Source organism: Sorex araneus, chromosome 1 (genome assembly GCF_027595985.1).
Source record: "Sorex araneus isolate mSorAra2 chromosome 1, mSorAra2.pri, whole genome shotgun sequence".
NCBI classification, from domain to species: Eukaryota; Metazoa; Chordata; class Mammalia; order Eulipotyphla; family Soricidae; genus Sorex; species Sorex araneus.
This window is the reverse complement of record NC_073302.1, coordinates 379,245,941-379,269,362: the sequence shown is the minus strand read 5'-3', so window position 1 is coordinate 379,269,362 and position 23,422 is coordinate 379,245,941. Positions and strand designations below refer to the sequence as shown.

At 38.1% G+C, this 23,422-nt stretch overlaps 1 protein-coding gene across 2 annotated transcripts in view; it reads right to left on the bottom strand.

The window, feature by feature from the left end:
* The window catches only part of THSD7A (thrombospondin type 1 domain containing 7A), a 465,946-nt gene that overhangs the window by 120,890 nt on the left and 321,634 nt on the right, over positions 1–23,422 (bottom strand). For both annotated transcript variants that reach the window (XM_055121051.1, XM_055121083.1), the window contains exon 7: positions 7,172–7,366. In XM_055121051.1, coding sequence (XP_054977026.1) covers positions 7,172–7,366 — 195 coding nt within the window. The remainder of the gene's footprint in view (positions 1–7,171; positions 7,367–23,422) is intronic.

The window sequence follows — 23,422 nt, the reverse complement described above, 5'->3', positions numbered from 1 at the left end:
CTTGAAGAATAAAGGTTATTTATTTCATATAATGCTTTTAAATTGGACATGTCAGATATTTTCTCATGATTAAAGTCTATAATATTATTCTTTTAAGGGTGCCACAGATATGATGCCATGTTCTACTTACAACAGGAATAAATGATTTTTATTTATTCCATTATCAATGATACAAACTTTGATCACTGGGTTAAGGTGGTGTGCATCAGAACTTTTCATTAGTGAGATACCTGAGACCAAATTTAATGCTCATCAAATATTCAAATAATACAATAATATTCACATAAAGTATAGACTTTTGATCTATTATTACTATTATTATGGAATTAAAATAATTCACACATGTATATAGGGAGAACCTTCTGTCATGTTTTGACATGTTCAATGCTTTCTTCCTTTCTGACACATGATCCTCCAGGCCTATTCTTGTAGCTTTCATATCCCATCTCTGGAGTAAGTCAATTTTACTTTTATTGGAAAATTAAACCAAGACCTGAGTGCTGAATGTATATACTATGTCCATTGCGATTTCTTATGAGTCTTGAATCTTTTCAGCATAGTTCAAAAATATGCATAAATATATGTATGCTGATTACATATATATGCATATTTATATTTATAAAGGAACACAATAAAGTCATATTGATAACTTCTGGTTTTAAATCAATACAACTGTATTTATTCAAGTTTTCTTTTTAATATACTTGCAATTTTCTTCATACTAAAACACAGTTATTTTCAATAACTGGACCTTACTCTTAGCAGCCTCCTGCCCAGAGCCCTTACTGCTCTTCCTCAGGCTTTACATCATCAGTACCCTGCTCACGCTCTGACAGCCTTGCTAGGCCACTCCACATTACAAAAACCTTCATCAACCCCGCCTGACTTTGACACCCCACATGAGGGTGGCTGCTTAGATGCTGAATTCTTTTTTGCTTGACTTATTTGACTTATGCTCTGAATAGTTTGTGGGTTTTTTTCGTAAATTGTTCCTGCATGGTTTTTCCCTCCAATCATCATTCAGCGGACTTTGAGGAGCTAGAGATGAATACGCAGGGGTAGACTTGAGGCCTGGCTTGATCTGCAATACAGTGGAAAGGGTGTATTTCTGTACATGGTGAGTATACACCAGAGGGCAGAGGCCTATGCTCTGGGAGTAACCTGGGAGTAACCCCCTAGGATATCCATATTAGAAAGAGCTCTACATACTTCTTTGGGTTACTGCTAATTGCTTCCTGAAAAAGATCCATACATTTCTCCCTTGACTGACTCCCATCACTCAGGGCCAGGCCACGCCAGCCTCTTTCCTTTGGAGATGCGCTTTCCCCTGCAGCAAGCTTTGGCCATCTGCAGTCTACTGTGAAACATCCCTTCCTCCTCAGCTTCTGGCGTAGATGCCCCCCAGATGTGTGGCTCCAACTAATGAAATTTTAGATAAAACTGTCAAGGAGTGCCAGAAAGAATCCAGAAAGGAAAGGGAAGGAACGGGAACAGTGAATACAGTATGAACAAAACGAAGTGCTCTTCTAATCTCTCATTCTGTTAATAGAAATTAAGAAAGAAGATGAGTTGTCATACTTGAATAATGGAGAGAAATTTTTGTCTACTGAATTGGGACCAAATTAAATACGTCTTTTTAAGAAGGAGAGAACTGGTTTCAGGAGGCTTAGGGGGCCACTCCTAGTCATTTGCAGCCAATGAGGCTGGAGGTTCAATGCAAGGTTCTAAGAAGGTGTTTTTGTTTGGGCTCTGTAGTCTTTGGGATACCCTGGCAGCCCGAGTGCTTGAGGCATCTCCAGATTCATACCTGTTGAAGCTCCAGGGAACGATGTGGTACCTGAGAATGAAACTGAGTCTGCCACAGGGAAGGCATATATCTTAGTTTCTCTACAATCTTTCTAGTCCCAGATATAGTCCTCTAGACACACACATATGCTCTTCTCTGCTACCTACCATAAGACTGTGTCAGTTAAGGCTAAGACCAACAGCTAGAAAACTTCTATTTTAACTTGGAGTCAAGATTATATAACTTGCTTTGACAAGAAAATGTCAGTATTAAAAATGACATAATTCTCTTCTAGATGAAAAAGCTCATTTATTTATTTACTGGGAGCCACACCCAGCAGTGCTTAAGGCATACTCTGTGCTCACATGATACACTCCTGGCAGGGCTCAGGGGACAATGTAGGGTGCCAAGGATCAAACCTGGGTCAGCAGAGTATAAGACAAATGTTTTACCAACTATATTATTGCTATGGCCCCTAGAGTTTAATCATTTTAAAATATTTTAAATGCTTTTATATCAGGATGTTGTTTCCTCGGTCATTTTTTTTTTTGACATGAGAACTATGGAGTATATCTTCACGTGGAGTTGCAAGGCTGAGACATGTCATAAATATTGATTACCTTAGAAAGTTCCCAACACTGAAGCAGAATTTCCTAAATAAAAAATTACTGTTCTTTAAGCTAGTGTACTTCTAGTGTATTTCTGTTCCTAATGCTTTTCTAACCTTTACGGTTATCATTGTTTCTGATTGCAGAAATTTAAAAACACTCAGAAAAATGGATAAGCCACTAATTCTTGGGGTTATGTTCAAAATATCTATGCTTGTGTAGAATTATAAAAGTTATTGAACTGGCAGGAAAACATTTTTAAACTACCTGAAAATAAATTTATACCAAAAAACAGTATTGAGGACTTAGAAACAAATGCTTAGATATAGGGACATTGATTTTGCAACAAGAAGGCAAGAGCATAAGATGGAGAAGGACTGGGATATGTAAAACTCAGGATTGCCTGGAATGTGTGAGACCCTCAGCCTGATCCTTCGCCCACAACAAACAAACAAAAGAAATAAAATAAAGAAAGGAAAAGCTCTACAATAAAAGCTTTGGGGAAAAATAGGTAACTACAGGGGCTAGAGTGACAGTACATCAGCTCGGATGTTTGCCTTGTATGTGGCTGACCTAGGTTCAACCCTCGGCATCCCATATATTCCTTCAGTTATTGCCAGGAGTAATTCCTGCATGTAAAGCCAGGAGTAACCTCTGAACATTGCCATGTGTGACCCAAAAAACCAAGAAAACAAAAAAGTAGGTAATTACATGCAAAAGAATGAAAGTGAGCCAGCATCTCACACATTCACAAAAGTTAACTCAAAATTAGTTAAAAACTTGAACATCAATATTGAATTCATAAAATACATGAGAGAAAAATATACAAACACTTCATATTACTGCTCTCAGTGGTGTCTTTGGACATTCTACTCCACTGTCAAAGAAAAATAAAAGCACAAACAAACCAATCGGATAACATTAAACAAAAAAGTTTCCACACCTTTGAAAGAAACCTACTAAAACACAAAAAAATTCTTTTCAAAGGGAAAAACATTCACCTGTCATACATCTGATAAAAGGCTAATATCAAAGATAAAGAAATCACAATACTCACCAACAGAAAATACAAACAACTACCCTCAAAACAGGAAGAATTATTGAAAAGACACTTTTCCAGAGGGGAAAAAATATTAATAGGGCATGAAAAAAGTACTCAATGGGTTGGAGAGCATGCATAGCATGTTGAGGTTCTGAATACAGTTCCTTCCCACACATGAGCAACATGAGCAGAACTTGGTAGCCACTGAACACTCCTGGACCTTCTGAGCACTGCATGAAATGCTCCCATCCCAAAATGCTCATTATCACTGATTGTCAGGAAACTGAAGATGGAAGCAATAAAGAAATATTACCATACACCAATGAGAATGCTCTACATCACAAAATGTCAAAACCGAGTCCCTGAGAACAGATGACTGAATAAAGAAACTATGCTACATCTGCATAATGGAATACTGTGCAGCTGTTAGGAAGAAGAAAGTCATGAAATTTGCTTATAAATGGATTAACATGGTGTGTTATGTTGAGTGAAATGAGTCAGAAGGAGAGTGACAGATATAGATTGACTGCATTCATTGGTGGGATAAATATATATAAGTAAATACACATACACACATATATATGTATGTGTATATATATACATATATATATTATGAGACTAATATCCAAGGTGAAGGTAAACAGGGTCGAGGAGGACAGGTCAATGGTTGGAAGTTTGCCTTTGCCACAGGAGTGTGTGTGTAGGGGGAGGGGAGAAGGACACAGGTAAAAGGATACAGCTGATAACTTTTCCTTATCTGTATTGCAAACCATAAGGCCCAGAGAGAGAGAGAGAGAGAGAGAGAGAGAGAGAGAGAGAGAGAGAGAGAGAGAGAAAAGAAAAGTGCTTGCCATAGTGGCAGGCGGTGGGACAGGAGGTAGGAGGGAAACTGGGACCATTGGTGGTGGAAAAAGTACACTGGTCAAGGGACTGGTGTTGGAACTTTATAAGACTGAAATCAAATAATGAACAACTTTGTAAATTTTTATATCTTTGTGATTCATTTTTTTAAATGGGAAAGATTTTTTAAATTTTTAAATTTTTTAAATTCATTTTTTTAAAAATAAGGTCAAAAATAAGTACTGACTGGGATGTGGAGAAAAGGAACTCTTATTCACTATTGGTTCTCTATCTATGAAAAACAGTATAAACTTTTAAGGAAAAATTATAACTAGAACTACCATATGATACAATTCAGCTCATAGTTATCTTTCCTAAGAACACAAAAACACTAAGTTAAAATGAAATATGTATATCTATATTCATTAGTATGGTATTTATAAATAGCCAAGATCTGAAAACAATCTGTATTGAATATAGATTAATAGATCAAGATGTTGTATGTGTATGCAATGGATTATTACTTAGCACCAGGAAAAGATAAAAGCTCATTTTTTGATTGGCATAGATGGAACTGGAAGGGATCATGCTAAATGAAATAAACCAGAAGGAGAATGGCAAAAACAAGATGATCTCATTCATCTGAGGTCTGTGGGGAGAAAAATAAAAAAACAAGAAGAAATAAGTAATGTGTATTGAATTCGTACCCTTACACTCTGCTCATAAAACTGAGGTTACCAAGGTTTGTCCCAGAGTGTGATGGAGGGCTATTTGCCCTCTTGTGATGAGTAATACTGTCCCCTAGACCATATAAATTTCTACACTCTTGTAAATCAATGTTATATCAACAAAACTGATCTAAAAAACAAAAATAAATGTCTCATAAATATCACTTACTTTTTAGAAAAAAATGTCTTTTAATGTCCAGCAACTAGTGAAAATAAAACAGTTTTTGAAGGATTTCATTAAGCATTTCATACTAATATATGAGACTTTTACTATCGTTAACAGAACCAAATAGTAGTAGATTTGCTATTAGTAGGGTTTCCTCTATGCTTTCCATTTAAAATTACACTGCAAATTCATGAATTTATGATTTATTATGTAAACATCTATAATTGTCCAATATACCTTGCTTATGATGGAGCTACTTGACTTATTTAAAATTATCAAAGTACCACCCTTTGGAACTAAATGGATGATACATATCAAAAAGCACTCATAAATTTTTGCTTTTGAAGCATTTTATGACCTTTCAGTGTGAAGCATCCTGTCTTTAGAAATAATGATCTGGTGAGTTCTGCAAGCAAAGCAAATTCCCTGGTATGTGACTCATGGGGCGAAAAGTCACTCGTTACTAGTTACACACCAAGTGTCTGCAGAATATAATGGATTTACAAGAAGCAGGGTGACCACAGATCTAATTTTAATGAAACCTAAGACATAATTTGAACTGATAGGGACTGAAGTCTGAATATAATATATGCAAGGTTATACTTACTGTATGAAAAGTCAAGGAATACCATTTCCCCTCTAAAAGATTCATTTTTTTCTTTTGGATTCCATATATAGACACACTTAAATTTTTATCAAATAGATATGTTAAGCTTTTGGACACCTGAAAGAAAATTCTAATTTTTCCCCATAAGTTGATTTTTTAGAAGCATATAAAATTATTCATACCTTAATAGTTACATTCTTGTGCATTGTCTATTGTGCATTGTGTATACATATTTGTGTATTGACACAAAGATAACACGTTTTATCAAATCAGAATACAAATAAGTTTTAAGGCCAAATCATAATACAATTTATTTTTGATCACAGAAATGATACATGAATAAAAAATAAGATACATGCAACCTGTGAATGTCTCCAAAAATCATTAAGTGGAGGGATGGGTTGTGGCTCAATATATGCTGCATGTGTGAGTTCCTGGATTTTCTCCTTAGCAGCACCCATGCACACAGTTTATTAGGAGATTGTATGGAAAAGCAAGCATGTGTTAATTGAAGATAGAAATAATTTCTCAATGCTAAATATGAATGAGAATTGTAATTTAGTTTGATGATACTTAAATAACAAACATCACTATTCTTGAGACAAACAAGGCATAATGTGATAGACCTTGATTTACTTCTGTGCTTTCCTTACTGCTATGTAGCTTCCAGCATGACAAGATTGAGTGTGGCATTATATCACCCTGTGACACAGAGGCCAAATCAGTATTTGGGTATAAGCTTAAGAGACAATTACTAAGAGTCTGGAGCTCTCAATAATAAAGCTTGCATATATGAGTTACGAATATGTGACACAACATGCTTTATATATCCTATAGAGAGGTGATTTGGGAGCAACACATTTTAAAAATATACACAATCTACAAATTTTACAAATCTAAAAGTCAGACTCTAATCTCAGAAATAACATTAAAAAACCTGAAAAGTAGGCAAGCTATGTACTTTTCAGTCAAACTGTAGCCATATTGGTGTCTTACCCCCAACTTTATTATGGAACATATATGTCTACTTATAGGTAGGTAAAATGTACTTTCAATGGGAAAAACTGACTGTAAATTTTACTAATGGAATCTGACATCTGGAATTTTGAAAGTCATTTTCACACCTTGTCATGGGTTTAACACTTTAAATAATTTGAATTAGTAGAAGGGAGAAAAGGTAAAGTGGATTCACTTTAAAAAGTGTTTTCTCTTTAATTAAGGATCTATTTTGAGATAGATTTTGGACAAGAAAAAGGCTGTCTGATATGCCAACAGATATTAAATCTCCTAGGCTTGCTGGGATTCTGCTGGTTGATCTTTGTGGAAGAATACCGTATTCAGGGTAGATAAACAAAATGTGTGCTGACATGTGACAGGAACCCATGTAACCTTACCTTCCTCACCCGCGTAAGCCAGGATGGACCGTGCTCGGATCTGCTTCCCCTCCGTGGTTTTCCCTGAGCAGGTGTGTGAACAGGAGGACCATGCAGACCACATGCTGAGCACACAGTCCTTGGGGCAAGGAGCATCACAGGCAACAGGGATGGGGAAGATGGCATCTCTGCACAGCTGTCTGTCAACTTCTTCTCCTGGGAAAGACATTACCAACACACTATCATTTAGAATAAATGTAAAATGAGACATCTAAACCAGATGGGTACCAATAAGCTAGACTTTTCCTTTTGTCCTTAATTAAAAACAAAGACAGAATGAATGACTTCATATTCTAGCTGGATATTCAAGGAATAATACATGTGTGTGGTTATATGATATATATTACATATATGTTCATGTATATACTTGTTACTCACTAGTCACACAGATGTAATCTCACACATATACTTGGGTTCCTTCATTATTAAATGACTAGGTGTGTAGATAAAGCACACCCATGAACGAAATTCTATGCTACAGATACTTGTTCAAAGTGATATTTATACCTATGACATTAAACTTGTAATAAGAAATATAAGTAAAATATGTTCCTGCTTTCGTTTCATTATTTGATATAAGCAAGTACAAATAAAATGTCTTTTTCCATAGCACATACTATGTGTTTTCATGAATAGACTGATATGTAGCTCTAGGTACAAACTGATTTACTTCCATTTATTTTGTGGACCTCCTTTCTCCCCAGTAGCATCCTGCCCTCACTTCCTTTGTGATCTACTATTCAGGTTTGAACATTCTGTGTTGTTTTGGACAACACCTGGTGTTGGTGCTCAGGGCTACTCTTGGCCCTATGCTCAAGATCCCCTTCCCCAGCAAGCAGTGTTCTTGCTGTATTTTTAGGTGGTAAATACATGACAGAGGGCAGGCATGGGATCCCCACAATCCTCTCTATTTTGGCTAGCTCACCGCTCCTGAGTTGACCCTTAAACAGTAGGCTTTGGATCAAGGGATTCTTCAAGCCTTACATCTTAGCTACCTGTCATCACAACCTTGTGATATAGGTATTGATAGCTATCGTAAAGGAAATGGAAAGTGAACAAGTTTAACTGTCAAATTAACTGTCAAATGGCAGAAATTTTACTAAAGAGGCCGAGAAATTGGGTTCTAGCCAATTCTTCAATTGACATTTTTATCATCAAGGTGACAGGGAGAACTTAAGATACTAAGGTACTTAATGGCTAAACCTTTGTCTAGCACAGTAAAGAAAAGTTGTCTTTTAAGACCATGATCAACAGCGGCAGCCATACTGCTTCATATATATAGTCAGGCATCATTTAACAATGCTTCACACTTCACACAAGGGCAGATATTGATGCTGAAGAAGGCAGGTAGAAAGGGCAGCATTTCTGTAGAAATTACACAATTAAGATAGAGAATTTACATGGTTATCAGCCCTAAAGTAAGCCAAAAGCATGCAGACCAGAGGTTTTTCAGGATTTAGGAACTGTGGCCTGGCCTGTTGAGACTCTACCTAGAGCTAATAAGATTGACCCAGAAAAGTCGGGGGGCAGGGTAGGGGTGCTGAGGACAGGCAACACTTTACTAACAAAAGGCTGTGATAGGAATCTGAAAGACCACCAAAAGTCCAAAGTTCACCATCCAAGCAGCAGTCTCTTAGAAATATAAACTCTAAGCAAGGACTATTTAGGAAAAATCCTAGAAAACCAGTTTTGCAAAGGCAAGATGCACATGGAGCCTAGCCACAGCCATGCTCAAGGCCCCTCTCCACATGTTCGGACGAGCCTCATGCATGAAGGAACCAGTAGAGGAGCCCAGGTGTGTGGGACCCAGGGCTGAGAAATCCAAGCCTGCTCAGATCGGGACTGGGCCTCCTCTGCCCAGATTTCCCATTTCCCAGTAGCTAGACGGTCACACCCAGGGACTGCACCTCCCCCTCCCCCTCTCCAAACCATGTAATCCCATCAATGGCCAGCATCCAGAGACTTAAAAGCAAGCTCCCAGAAGATATCTTATAGCCTACATCTCCTTCTGGGAGAACCTGGCAAGCTACTGAGAGTTTCCTGCCCACATGGGAGAGCCTCGCAAACTCCCTATAGTGTATTAATATGCCAAAACCAGTAACAAGCTGGGTCTCATTCCCCTGACCCTGAAAGAACCTCCAATGCAGCATTGTTGGGAAGGATGAGTAAAGAGAAGCTTCTAAAATCTCAGGGCTAGGACGAATAGAGACATTACTGAGACCGCTCAAGAAATTTGACAATCAATGAGATGGTGATGATGATGGTGATGATGATGATGATGATAATGATGATAATGAAGATGCACACATCCCCTTTCAGTTTGTCCGACATCTCAATTTGGAGTGTGCCATTTCTTCCCTTTAGTTTTTGAGGTACCCTTCGCAGAAACCAATATATATTCTCTCTTGAACACCTTGTACTCATCTCTCTCTCTTCTAATATTTCCCAAATGAAACAATTTTATTTCACTGTTCATCTTCTGCATTTTTTATTTTTTTCTGTTGGAGGCAGGTTGGCAGGGAAAGGCCCTTGGCAATTAAATTAAGGTCAACAAAACTGGGAAGGAAAATTTTTCCTTTGGATATAGAAAACAAAGATCTCATAAGATTGGACCCCTCCCCATGAAGTTCCTTGAAAACTCTGGACCTCTCCTTTAATCTGATTAACTTTAGTGATTCAGCACAGAGAAGATTCAAGCAGGACCAAAGGTCAGGAAAAGGAGTTTCAAAGGCCACGCCCAATTCTACCCACTTGTCAATAGCCCTAGCAATGGACTCTTATCTATGTAGAAGCCCCACATGGGGGCAGATTTACAAAACCCTATAAAAGCCACCTTGAACAAAGGAAGGGCATACATATGCTTCCTGAGCCCATGTGAGGTTTGTGTCCATGTGACCAAGCACATGTGGCACCTGAGCACTGGTGGCACCAGCATCTCCCCTCTTGAGATGTGGACTTTCATGCTTTCATGTCTAATGCTAGGGTGTGTGTAGGGGCTCCCTTTGCCCTTGGAGAAGTACAGGTTCTCTTGTGAGCAGGACACTCTCCACTCTCTCCCACTTTCTCTTCCTCCTTCCCTTCAAAACCTCCAAATAAAATTTGTTTTACTTCACTGTTTGTCTACTCCTGAAATTCTTTCTGCAAGGAGAGACAAGAACCCAGTAACCCTGGGTCCCTCCCAGGTGGCAGAGGTGCATTGGGAGAAAGTGATCATGTTTCTTCTCTCGTCTCTCTGCTCCCCACTTCACATAAGACACGCATGGGGCCCACTGACATCATGTCTGTGAGGGCTGATGATGAATCTGGGAAGCCAGTGGTAGGGTAATCAGGACTGACTTTCGCTTCTCTGCAGAGAGCAATCACGGGCTCCTGCTTGCGGTCACAGCTCCCCAAGAACCTGGGAGATCCCACCCTGTGGACCTAAGGTGCAGTTTGAGGACTGCCTTATGAGATTAGTGGAACTCTAAGGTCCAAGTTGTGCAGGTTTTGTGGCAAACGTTACCAGTCTTAATCCCCCCCCCCCCCCCTTGTCAAGGGAACTTCTCTGGGTACTTCCCTGGAGAGTAGCTTCAAGACAGTAAAGAGAGTATTACTACCCTCTTTCTATTCATTCTCTTGGAGTTAATACCTCCCGGGGTCCCTTATTTCTGCTATGACATCAGCCCAAATAGATTTGTCTATTGGGTAGGTATATAGTAGATTTTGCTATCTAGGTAAATATAGTTACACTCTGTGGCATCTGCAAAAAGGTCAAACCACACAATGGCACTTAATATATTCTCATCATTAAGTAGTGATGATATAGGCAGATAGACAGGGAAAGGCCCTCGGCAACGAAACTTAGATCAACAGAGAACTTCTGGGAGGAAAACCCTAAGACTGATCCATCCTGTGGATACAGAAAAGAGACCTGATAAGACCTTCAGCAGACCTTGAGGAGGTTGGACCCCTTCCCATGAAGTTCCTCAAAGCCTTGGACCTCTCCCTTAATCTGGTTAAAACGTGATCCAGACCAGAGAAGACTCCAGAACTTCTGGATCAAGACAACCGGGAAGAGCTTATAAAAGACACCTTGAACAAAGGAAGGACATACATATGCTGCCTGAGCCCATGTGCTGCTTGTGCACACATGGCCGAGCACATGTGGTGACTGAGCACATGTGTCACCCGCATCTTCCCTCTTGAGATATGTGTACTCTTATGCTTTCGTGTCTAATACTAGGATGTGTATAGGGGCTCTCGCAGCCCTTGGAGAAGAGAAGCCTGTGTTCTCTCTTGAGTGCACTCCTCTCTCTCTCTCTCTCTCTCTCTCTCTCTCTCTTCCCCTCCACACCTTAAAAATTCTCCAAATAAAATTTATTTATTCACTGTTTGTCTACTCCTGAAATTCCTTTCTGTGAGGAACCCGGGTTGGCTGCATGCAAGGCAGACGCCCTACTCGCTGTACTATTGCTCCATCCCTGAATAAATGATTTTATAGTTAAGTTGTTACACACATTAATTTTGTTTGTTTGTTCCTTTGTTTGGGGGGTCACATTAAACAGTTCTCAGAGCTTACTCCTGGATCTGAGCTCAAGGATCACTCTTGGCATTGCTCAAGGGACCAAATATGGTGCTTAGGATCTAACCTGGCTTGGCTACTTGCAAAATAACACCCTGCCCATAGTATAATCATTTCAATTCTCCCAAAGTCACAACTTATTTTTGTTATAGTAATTGAATGAGCAATAGCTGATCTGTGAGAATATATAATCATTCAACATTTTAACTTTATTTTTTAAAATAGATAGTGAGGCCAACTCAGCTAAACGACCAATAATTGGCATACTTGGAAAATGCTCTAGTCCAAATTTTCAGTGTTCTGATACATTAACTGGAAAACATTTGGTGATGTAGATATAGATTGAGAGACAGACAGGCTCAGAAGTTATCAGAGACACTTCATAACTTGTCATCTCCAAGTATTTTCTGACACCATTTATATGAGCTTTAAAAATAAAATCATCCTTTCTTATATAAAAACTTGTTTTTTTATTGATAAAAGAATTGCTTTGTATGAATATTTAGAGGATGTGTAATAATAAATTAAACATGTTATATGTCCAAATATTAGGTTAATTTATGACCCTTCCATATTGAGAAATGGAAATGGTGCTGCTTAGCACTTAGAAATCCAATTATTTTCATATCAGCTGCCCTACTGTTAGGACATTTTCAACTACCATATGCCCCCATTACAGAACCATTTGAGAAGTTGATTATCTGCATGTGTACCCATAAATCTGGACAGACACATCTGATTATCATTACAGTGAATAATGTAGTTCTACAACTCAAACAGGAACAAGCAAATGCAACCTGCTTTTCTTTCTTTAGTCTCTCTGAGGACAGCATATTAACTAGATTCTGAATATGATGTCAAAAGCATTAAGAATTCTCCTCACATGTTTCTCTGTGTATCTATTATCATATAACACTGTTACTGTCATCCCATTGCTCATCGATTTGCTTGAACGGGCACCAGTAACGTCTCCATTGTGAGACTTGTTACTGTTTTTGGCATATTGAATATGCCACAAGTAGCTTGCCAGGCTCTGCCATGCAGGCGGGATACTCTCAGTAGCTTGCCAGGGCTCTACGAGAGGGGCAGAGGAATTGAACCTGGGTCAGCCGCTTGCAAGGCAAACGCCCTACCGGCTGCACTATCACTCCAGCCCATTATCATATATATGATATATATGTATATATATTTGCATGCATTTACCAACATAAAAATTTTCAAAGGACTGCTTTGTATTTGCATAACTTTTTTTTTCATTCAAGAAGCTCTAGGCATTTTAAATCAACCCTGCAAGATGGTATATCTACGCAAAATATGCAACACAATACTAAGTTAATAAAACATTTTTTGCAATTGCAACTTATATCTTACTTGAAACCGTCACTATCATCCTGTTGCTCACCGATTTGTTCGAGCGGGCACCAGTAACATCTCTCATTGAGAGACTTGTTGTTACTGTTTTTGGCATATCCAATATGCATGGGTAGCTTGCCAGGCTCTGCCGTGCGGGCTCCATACTCTCAGTAGCTTGCTGGGCTCTCCGAGAGGGGCGGAGGAATCAACTCGGGTTGGCCGAGTGAAAGGCGAACACCCAACCGCTGTGCTATCTCTCCAGCCCACTTAAAACCGTAACTAAAGTATATATAGATTAAACTTCTTTGTGATACTCTATATAAAATGAGAAATAGAAATAAAATATCAGATTTTATTTTGTTTTTGGGCCACATGTGGTGTTGCTCAGGCTTACTCCTGGCTCTGTGTTTTGGGATCATACCTGGTGGTGCTTGGGAAATCATATGAAATGCCCAAGATTGAACTCAGCTCAATTGCATGCAAGGCAAGTGCCCTACCCACTGTATTATCACTCTGGTACCAAAATATGGGCTTAATTATTTTATAAACACAAAACCAGATGTAAATTATTAAGTTGGTTTCTTCCATTTAACTTTGATCCTTTCCAAAATAATTTAGAATTTTGATTTTAATATTTTATTATATTTATTAATTTAAAGATGTATTTTGATATCCTTATGGTCACCTCCAATTTCTACTTCTTTAGTTTATTTTTGTGAAAACCAAATACTCTTTTATAAACTTTTCTAAAATAACTCGTTTTATTCTACTGTGTTTTCTACCATCAGGATAAGAGAGCTGACCATCTGCTTGATGTAATTACAATAAAAATTCATGAAAATTTATATAGAAATAAAATGAATTGAGAGCAAAGAATGGGTTTTTTTCCTGGTAAATATATATACCAAAAGTTTTGCATTCATTGTGATCTATCACATTTGTATACAAGACGTCTAATAAAAAATAAACCTAGATTTATCAAGTGTTTTTTTTTTTATAGCTTCAGCATTTTCACAGTCTTGGGAGCTAAGTCAACATAATGTTAACACATTGAAGTAAATGAACTATATTTCAATGTTAGTCACTTGCATGTTTAGCTTTATTCCCTAGATGTTTTTAACCATTATTATGATTTAAAAAATTATAGAAACCTGGAGATTTTTATGTTTGATTTTTAACAATCACATAGACTATTATTAAAGACACTTATTAAAGCAGTGCTCCTTTAAAAAGGATTGCAAATACAAAACTACTCAATATAAAGCAACTGAGAAGGGTGAACAGAAAGGAGAAAATTTAAGTACAGAGAAATAAAACATAGAGTCAAGATTAAAAAGACATATTACAAAATCTCTTGGTAGTAAGACTTAGGGTTCCAATTCCTCTTGCCAGACCTATAAAATTCCATAGTAACTCTGGAATTTATTTTTTAGGTGTTGGAATCTTTATTTTTTAGAAATCTTTTAAAATTCATATTGACCTTTGATAGTGACAGCACTTATTAACATATTTTCAAACTTAAGGCTGAACAATATTAAAAATAAAAAATGTTTTGCTTTGGGAAAAGAATAGAGTCCTAGATGGACCTGGACATATTTTAGGAAACACTTTTATGCAACCATTTTATCAGAATGTTATAACAACTATGGATACATAGGTCCAGAAACACTCTCATTCTTGAATTTTACAAAAAGCATAAACGGAATCTTCTAATTTTTTTTCTATAGAGAAGGGGAAAGAAGAAAAACTATAAATATAGAGAAAGTACCCCTATCTTCATGTAAATGGGGTGTTTCAAAATCATTTTTGATTCCTGAACTATCTCTGCTATCACATACAGTCAGAAATCACTATAAAATTAATGTTTAACTTTCTCTTGACTTCCACATTCTCTTTCACACTATGCCACTTTTCTCTAGTTTCTTGCAGTTATTTTATTTCCTCTGCAATTCATCACTTATCTCAGCCCCAAGGACATGTTTCTAGAATGGAAACACGGAACTTTACTCTCCTGAATTCCTACAAACTGAAGTCCAAATTCTTTACCAAGTCATAGGAAAACTCATCTTTGGTCATTGCTTCATATTTTCCCTAGAGTCTATTCCTGGAAAATGACTTGCTTTTCTAGTCACTGGCACTGTTTTCTTACTCTTTCACAATTGGTGTTCACTGTTCACTCTGTCTGGTGTCCTCAGCTACTTGCCAAGTCATAACTAGGACTAAGTTTTCATCCTCTGTGAGACTCTTCTCTGACGTTCACAATCATTTTTTTCTGGGTGGGTGGGTGGTAAAGAGGTGTATATGGGTCACCTCTGAAAGTGCTCAGGGCTCCTGACTCTGTGCTCAGGAATCACACCTGGAAGTGATTGGGGGAACATAACATTGCTGGAGATTGAAGAGAGTCTGCAAAGTGTCTCAACCCCAGTAATATCACTTCTTGGTTGCATCTTTACTCACCATTGTCTCTAGCAGTACAAAAGAATTCTTTGTGAGCAGATATTTTGCTGTATTCAACATCTCTATATCAAAAGTTCAGTATTCATTTATTGTCACATAGAATTTTACAGAAAATGTTTACTGTACGAAGAGAAAATGAATTTGAAATTTCAGAACATATATTGCTCTTATGAAAAAAAGTAACAAAACACATAAACACAAATCACTGGTGTGAATTTGTTTCAAATTTTCATTTTATTGGAATTTGATGGGGATAACTTTGATATTGCTTTCAGCTTGACTAAACTTCAGACAGGTTTCTTCTATACTGTAGCCCTAAGACCTCTTCTACTTGAACATTTGTTTTAGAAAACTTGCACTAGTAAATTCTTTCTCTGCACAGCTGAGACCTATGTAGTTCTTTTCCTAGCCTTTTGCCTACTTTATACCCAGGAAGTGTTTTTCTCATGCTTAAGGGAGTCATGATTTTGACAAGTAACAATGCAAGGGAAATGCCCTGATCTCCACTCTCTCTCTATTGTGATAGGTCTCTCACTCACTCACTCACTCACTCACTCACTCACTCACTCACTCACTCACTCACTCACTCACTCACTCATTCACTCACTCATTCACTCTCTCTTGCTCTATCTCTGTTCATCTCTCTCCCTCTTTAACTGATCACTAATTATCCAACACAGATGGCCTAATTACAGAGAAAAACATTTGCAAACTCAGGAGTAAATCAATATCTCAACTTATCCCATTCCTAAAAAGGAAACTAACATGTTTGTGAAAGTGCTGCAGAAACTCTAGAAAATTTAGTCTTCTTTAATCTCTTTTATCAACTAATATTAAATAAAACTTTATACTTCCATATATTTATTTCATATTTTCATTTTTGTGTAGCTCTTCTGTGTGATATTTCTACTTTATTAGCTTTGGGTTTGGATTCATCTACAATGTCCATTTGTATGTCCACCAAATTTACTTTTTAATAACTAGTAGTGAAATTTGTTAGTTCGAATTCCCTCTATATCATTTATCAACTGTGTACTCTTGAGAAAATAATTTAATTGTTCTAAGATTTAAATTCTATTATGCAAAATAGAAGCTGAGAGCACTTGTTACTATTTTACATGTTAAATAAGACAAAATATGTTTAATGACTTGTCTAGCAGAATGTATGACATATAAATGAAACACCTTTCTACTATGATAATATCTTGCCTATTTTCATCTCTGTGTGTCAGTGAAGTTGAGTCCCCATCCGATTCTACTATGGGAGGTGGAAGGGACTGTACCATTCTAAGCATTGCTACGTTTTAGTCAGCCGGACTAAAGTAGATTTACTTTTTCCTAATCATGTTTTTTAGGAAAAACATGGGTTCAAAGAAAGTTGCTAGTTAACACCATTACCCCAGATTTATTTAACAGATTGACCACTGAAATTTTATTTTTCTTTTTTGTAACAAAGGAAAAATTGTAAAGAAAGCCTAGAAAAAATTGATGAAACAATTTTAAATTCACTTTTGCTTTGGGGTCATTCCTGTCGATGCTTAGGGACTACTTTGGTTCTGTGTTTGGGGCTTGCTCTTTGCAGTATTCAAGAAACCATGTGGCACTGGGGATCAAACTTGGTCCTCCTGTATTCAAAACATGAGCTTAGCCTGTTGAACTCTATGTCCAGTCTCTGGAAAGTCAATTTATACAATTTTACAATTAAAAGTTACAATATCATATTTTGAAAGGAGTTAGTAAACCTAAATGGGCTGAGATAAAATTCAAGAACTAACTGTATTGCATTGAAATTTTATCAAGTACAGTGGGGAAGGTGCTAGCCTTCATTTGGCTGACCTGGGTTTAATTCTCAGGACATATGCTCCCCTGAGCCTAAAAGGAGTGATCCATGAGCACAAAGTTAGGCATAAGTCCTGAGCACTCCTGGGTGTGGTGAAAACCTCCACCTCAAAATAAATAAATAAATAAATAAATAAATAAATAAATAAATAAATAAATAAATAGGAATGATAAAATAAGCAACTTCTCCAGGTTATAAATTTCAGCAGTGTCTTCAATAATTTCACTCCACTGGAAAGAAGACAAAACCAAAAATAAACAAATGGGACAGCATCAACTAAATGTCTTCATATGGCAAAAGAAACTCAAGTTGAAATAAAAAGATACTCTACTCATTGTGGAGGAATATTTGTACAGTTTATCAGAAAATGAGTTAAAATTCAAAACACATAAATCACTCACAAAGCTAATCAACAATAAAATAATAACACCATCAAAAATGGGGAGAAGAGGACAAACATTTGGATGACCAACAGGTATATGAGAAATTATTAATCCTCACTTGTTATCAGGGAAATGCAAATCAAAACAACATGGTATATCATCTCACATTAGTGAAATAGTCTACATACAATAACTAGAAACAATTAGTATTGTCAGGGATGTGATGAAAAAAAACTCTCCCTCTCTCTCTCCCTCTCTCTCTCTCTCTCTTGTTCCTCTCAAAGACGAAACACACACATTCACACATGTACCAGACACACACACACACACACACTTATATTTTAGCCTTAAACTTATCTCCAATCTAAAAATGCTTTATTACTACATTTCAGTTACCTAATATATATTTTTCATGTTCATTTTGTTTCAAATTCTAAAATTGTAGACTACAGAGAAAGCTTAGGAGCTAAAGTTCTTGCTTTAAATGTAGGTGAACTCACTTTTACCTGCAGCACAACAAATGGTTCCTCCTAGCACCACCAAAAAAGATCTTTGGGTGTGGTTCCCTGCCTCCCCATTTAATGCTGTTTCACATTGACTATAATGTCCAAGATGAAAGAAGAAACATGATTCTTATGAGTATCTACTATGTTCCAAACAAATAATAACACAATTCAAGAGGTAAAAAATTTTTAAATCCACAGATTTACAGGGCCAGGAAGAGAGCTCAGATTGCTGAAGATCATACTTTGCATTCATGAGATCGTGAATTCAATCCCTGGTGTGACCCAGTTCCTTTGGCACTGCATGCCAAGTATTCCCAAGGCTCAGAGAACTGCTGGAAATACCCCATGCCAAAAATTACATTTAGAGGAGCAACAATAAAAAAGCACCCTATGCCCCCCAATCATCAGTTCCTTAGTTTCAGAAGCGGAATTTCAAGCCATATTTTGGGACTCTAAAGTTTTGAGTACATAGCATGGATGATTTGCAGGTGTAAGAATTTAGTAGGTACTTATGGGGCCATTGTGCAGGGGGTAGAGAGCTTGCCTTGCATGTTGTAGACCCCCACTACCTCCTATCATCCCCCAAGCACCGCCAACAGTAATTACTGAAGTCAGAGCCAAGCATAACCCCTGAACATCACCAGGTGTAACCCCCAAGCAAGCATACGCAATATTTTAGTAGGTACTTGATAGGACTGGAGTGATAGCACAGCGGGTAGTGTGTTTGCCTTGCATGCAGCCGACCTGGGTTCAATTGCTCCATCCCTCTTGGAGAGCCCGACAAGCTACCAGAGAATCCCGTCTGCATGGCAGAGCCTGGCAAGCTACCCGTGGTGCATTCGATATGCCAATAACAGTAAGAACAAGTCTCACAATGGAGACATTATTGGTGCCCGCTTGAGCAAATCAATGAACAAGGGGATGACAGTGCTACAGTGCTATAGGTACTTGATAAAACTGGTAAACAAAATATTTCAGGAGGTACTTGATAAAACTGGTAAATGGGTACTGATGATAGCTCCAAGGGCTGAACCCATGCTTTGCATGTTGTGAGCCTAGAATTTGGTCCCAGCACTTCATGGTCCCGCAGCACCACCAGGACTACCCTATGAGCCTCACTGGGATGAGGGGCTGCCCCACGCTCTGTTGAAGGTGATGCAAAATCCATTACAGAAACTCACCACCTCAAACAAACAAAAATCCATGTAAAACAAATAAACATAGACTTTACCTCAGTGTCTGTACTGTGACATTTTTCTTTATTGAGGGTGGGGTGGGGGCAGATGTTGTTTCCAAATTGGTACTCAGAACAATTCTTAGCTTCTCATCCAGGGCTGAACATGTGGCGGTGCCACTGGGACCTGTGATGAGGGAGGTTACACAGGCTACACTGGTGGTACTTGGGAGCTTCCAGAGACAACAGGCCCAGTGATTGCTGAGGGAACCATGTTGTGGAGAATAAAAATTTTTCACACACAGACATATGCCTTCACCCTGAACTCTCTCTCTCTCTCTCTTTCTCTCTCTCTCTCTCTCTCTCTCTCTCTCTCTCTCTGCCTCTCTCTCTCTCTCTCCTCAAATGAATTTCAAAGTACTCTTTTTTTTCCTTTTTCTTTCAGGATATAATGGTCTAATCTAAAAATGTAACAATTCTATGTAGAACGATATAACCCAATCTAGGAATCATAGCAGAGCATAGCTTTGGGAAATCAAATTACAGATGTGACTATTCACGAATGAACGTTTAATTTATTTAGGAGGTAACTAGGAGCATATTCTTCAATTCAGTGTAATGGTGACATTTCTGTTATGTTTTTATGAGCCACTTGACCTTTGATGCATTTCGCTTTTCAAGCTTGCTGCTTGATAAATTGTCAGGAAAGAGCATTCATGCACAGGTTTAAAAAACAAAATGATCAAAATGACTGTAAGTTACAAATTAATACTTTTTGAGATGGAATTGATGTGATTTATGTTTCACTAAGTTCCAAGGTTTCCTGAGAAGCCGGGTGGTAGGGATTAATTGCCGAGCCAAGTGGGACTGAGGTGTAGTCTGATACTCTTGTGTGGTGCTGGTGAGACTTGTACCATGCAGGCGACCAGAGTAGACTTTCATCATCCTCAACCTCCAGGAACTTGATGGTGACAGAAGTGGGTAAAGAAATGCAGCAAAGAAGGCCCATTGAAGATGCAGGAATCCTCATAATACTCTAACCGTGGCCGCGCCAGCCCAGAGAACTCTGGAACCCCTCAGATGAAAAGAAAATTTAGAGGAACAAAAGGCCCTAAAATAAAATTTTGAAAGACCACTTAAAGTACAAGAACTTTCCTATTTAAAAACACCCTAACATAAACTTACTTATACAGAAAGGAGTGAAGATTTGGGAAAAATTCTCTAAGACCAATGTTGCAAAAGCAAGCTGCACACACAGTCATTTCCTGCATCTCGATTTGGGATGCATAATCCTGTTCATTCCTTTGTGGGGAACCCTTTGCTGCAAAGATCAAGAGGATCTCAAGTGCTGCTTGCTGACTGCCTTGAGGGGCTGGTCTGATTCTAGTATTGAGGCTACACAGACTACACAGATAGTAACAGCTGACTTTCACTAGTCCTAATCTCCAGCAGGCATTTCTCGGGGGAAACCCCCTATGTTGATCAAGCACACAAGCAGAGAACTCTCTTTCTCTCTCTCCTTCTCCCTCTCTCTCTTTCTCTCCACCCTCTCTCTTTCTTTCCTTCCCCACCCCTCCTCTTCCCTTCTCTCTATCTCCCTACTGCTTTTGAAGCCAGTCCACCCACCTACAATTAACAGCCGATGTCAATATCAGGTACTAGAAAATCTCTCCAGTTAGGGATGTTTGAAAATACTGAAAATGGTCCTCTGATTTTTCCTAAATAATAAGAGGATGGAAGCCATAGTCTTAAATTTCTCTTAGCAATTACACTGAAAGTATTCCTCAGGGCATCAGTCCCTGAATAGACTTATTGATCAGTCTGGCACCCACCAATCTGTAATCCATCATTCCTAAAAATGTTATTCCATCTTATCCTTTTCTATCTAAAAAAAAGGCAACAGCAACTTCTTAAAAAGGTTGGACTATACATTTTCACGAGCAGAAAATGAGAGTCTCAGGGAGCACAGTGGGTAAGGTGTTTCCCTTGCACATGGGTAACCCGAGTTTGATTCCCAGAATCCCATATGGTCTCCTGAGCACTGCCAGGAGTAATTCCTGAGTGCATGAGCCAGGAGTAACCTCTGTGCATTGCCAAGTGTGACCCCCCAAAAACAGCAAAAAAAAAAAGAAAGAAAGAAAATGAGAGTCCCTTACTCTCCCCCCAACACACACACACACACACACACACACACATTCATGCACCAATAGTTGTTCTTCTTTCTTTCTCCTCCTCCTCCTCTTCCTCCTGGTGATGGTGGTGGTGTGGGGGGAAGCACACCCAGCGATATTCAGGGCTTACTCCTGGTTGGTAAGTTTGAGAGACCATATGGGTGATAGGGATAGAACCTGGGTCAGCCATATGCAAGGCAAGTGCCCTACTGTACTGGACCCGTTTGCATTTCTTTGTGATGCATGCCAGTTTCACTGATGTGAGATTATATTTCATTGTTGTTCTTTGATTTGCATGGCCATCTGTATTTTCTTTGAGGAAGTTTCTGCAAATCTCTTTTTGATGGGGATTTTTTATCTTGTAAATTTCTACCAGTGCTTTATGTATCTTGGTAATTTACCCTTTATGAGTATTGGGCAATATTCTCTACATGTCTGTGTTGTGTCTTACTTTAAATTTTATTTTAGTTTTATAAAGTAGTTCACAATATTTGATTACATTTAATGGTCCAACACCAATCCCACCACCATTACACCTTCTCACTGTGGTGTGTCTTTTTATTCTGGTCATCATCATTGAATTTGCATTGCTGACACTTATTAATTTGATACAGTCCTATTTGCTTATCATTGCTTCCCTTTGCTTGATTAATGGCATTTAATAATTGAAGGTATTCAATTATAAGATTCATTGTCATAAAAAATAATGTGTTCTACCTATATTGTTCTACCTGTGAATTTATGGATTCAGGTCTTCAATCCATTTTGATTTGACTTTGTGTACAGTTTTAGAAAAGGACATGAATTTTATTTTTTTCTCATGTGGGTGATTCTTTATCCCAACACTATTTGTTGAAGAGTGTTTCCTTGCTTAACTTCATACTTTTTGCTCCTTTAGTGAAGATTAATCAACTGGTCCAGTCTGTTTTAGAAAACAATATGGCATTTCTCAAAAAATTAGGAATCAAGTTTCTATATTACTTAGCAATTTCACTTACTGGCATCTACCTGAAGGATACCAAAACACTTGATTCAGAAAATGCAGTTGTATTCCATTGTAGCACTGTTCACAGTAGCCAAAACACGGAAACAAAGTTTCCAAGAACAGGTGACTAGGAAAAGAAACTATTGTACATATACACCTGTAGTGGTACTTGGCTCATGAGAAATTGAAATCACACAATTTGCTGCTACTTGGATAGATCTGGAGAACACCACCTGAATGAGTTAGAAAGGACAGAGACAGCATCATCTCTCTCATATGTAGGCTCTAAAAAAGCATTGTTGGGGAATAGCAAATTATGAAAGGCAACAGCAACTGAGAACTGGTCTTCAGGAGCAAGCTACAAAGAAAAAGTATGGGAAGATATAGAATCGGTAAGGAAACACTGGGTTAATGGTGGAAGCAAACAAAGCACTCAGGTGGAGGGTAGCACTGTCATCCCGTTGTTCATTGATTTGTTTGAGTGAGCACCAGTAACATCTTCATCGTGAGATTTGTTGTTACTGTTTTTGGCATATCAAGTACGCCATGGGTAGCCTGCCAAGCTCTGCCCATGCAGGCGGGATACTCTCGGTAGCCAGCCGGGCTCTCCGAGAGGGGTGGAGGAATCAAACCCGGGTTGGCCATGTACAGGGCAAATGCCCTACCTGCTGTGCTATTGATACAGTCCCCAGATGGAGGGTGTGGGACTGTAAAACATTTCTGCATGTTTTACGCATAAAATGTGCATTAACAGATTTGTAAATAGTAGTGATTAAAATAGA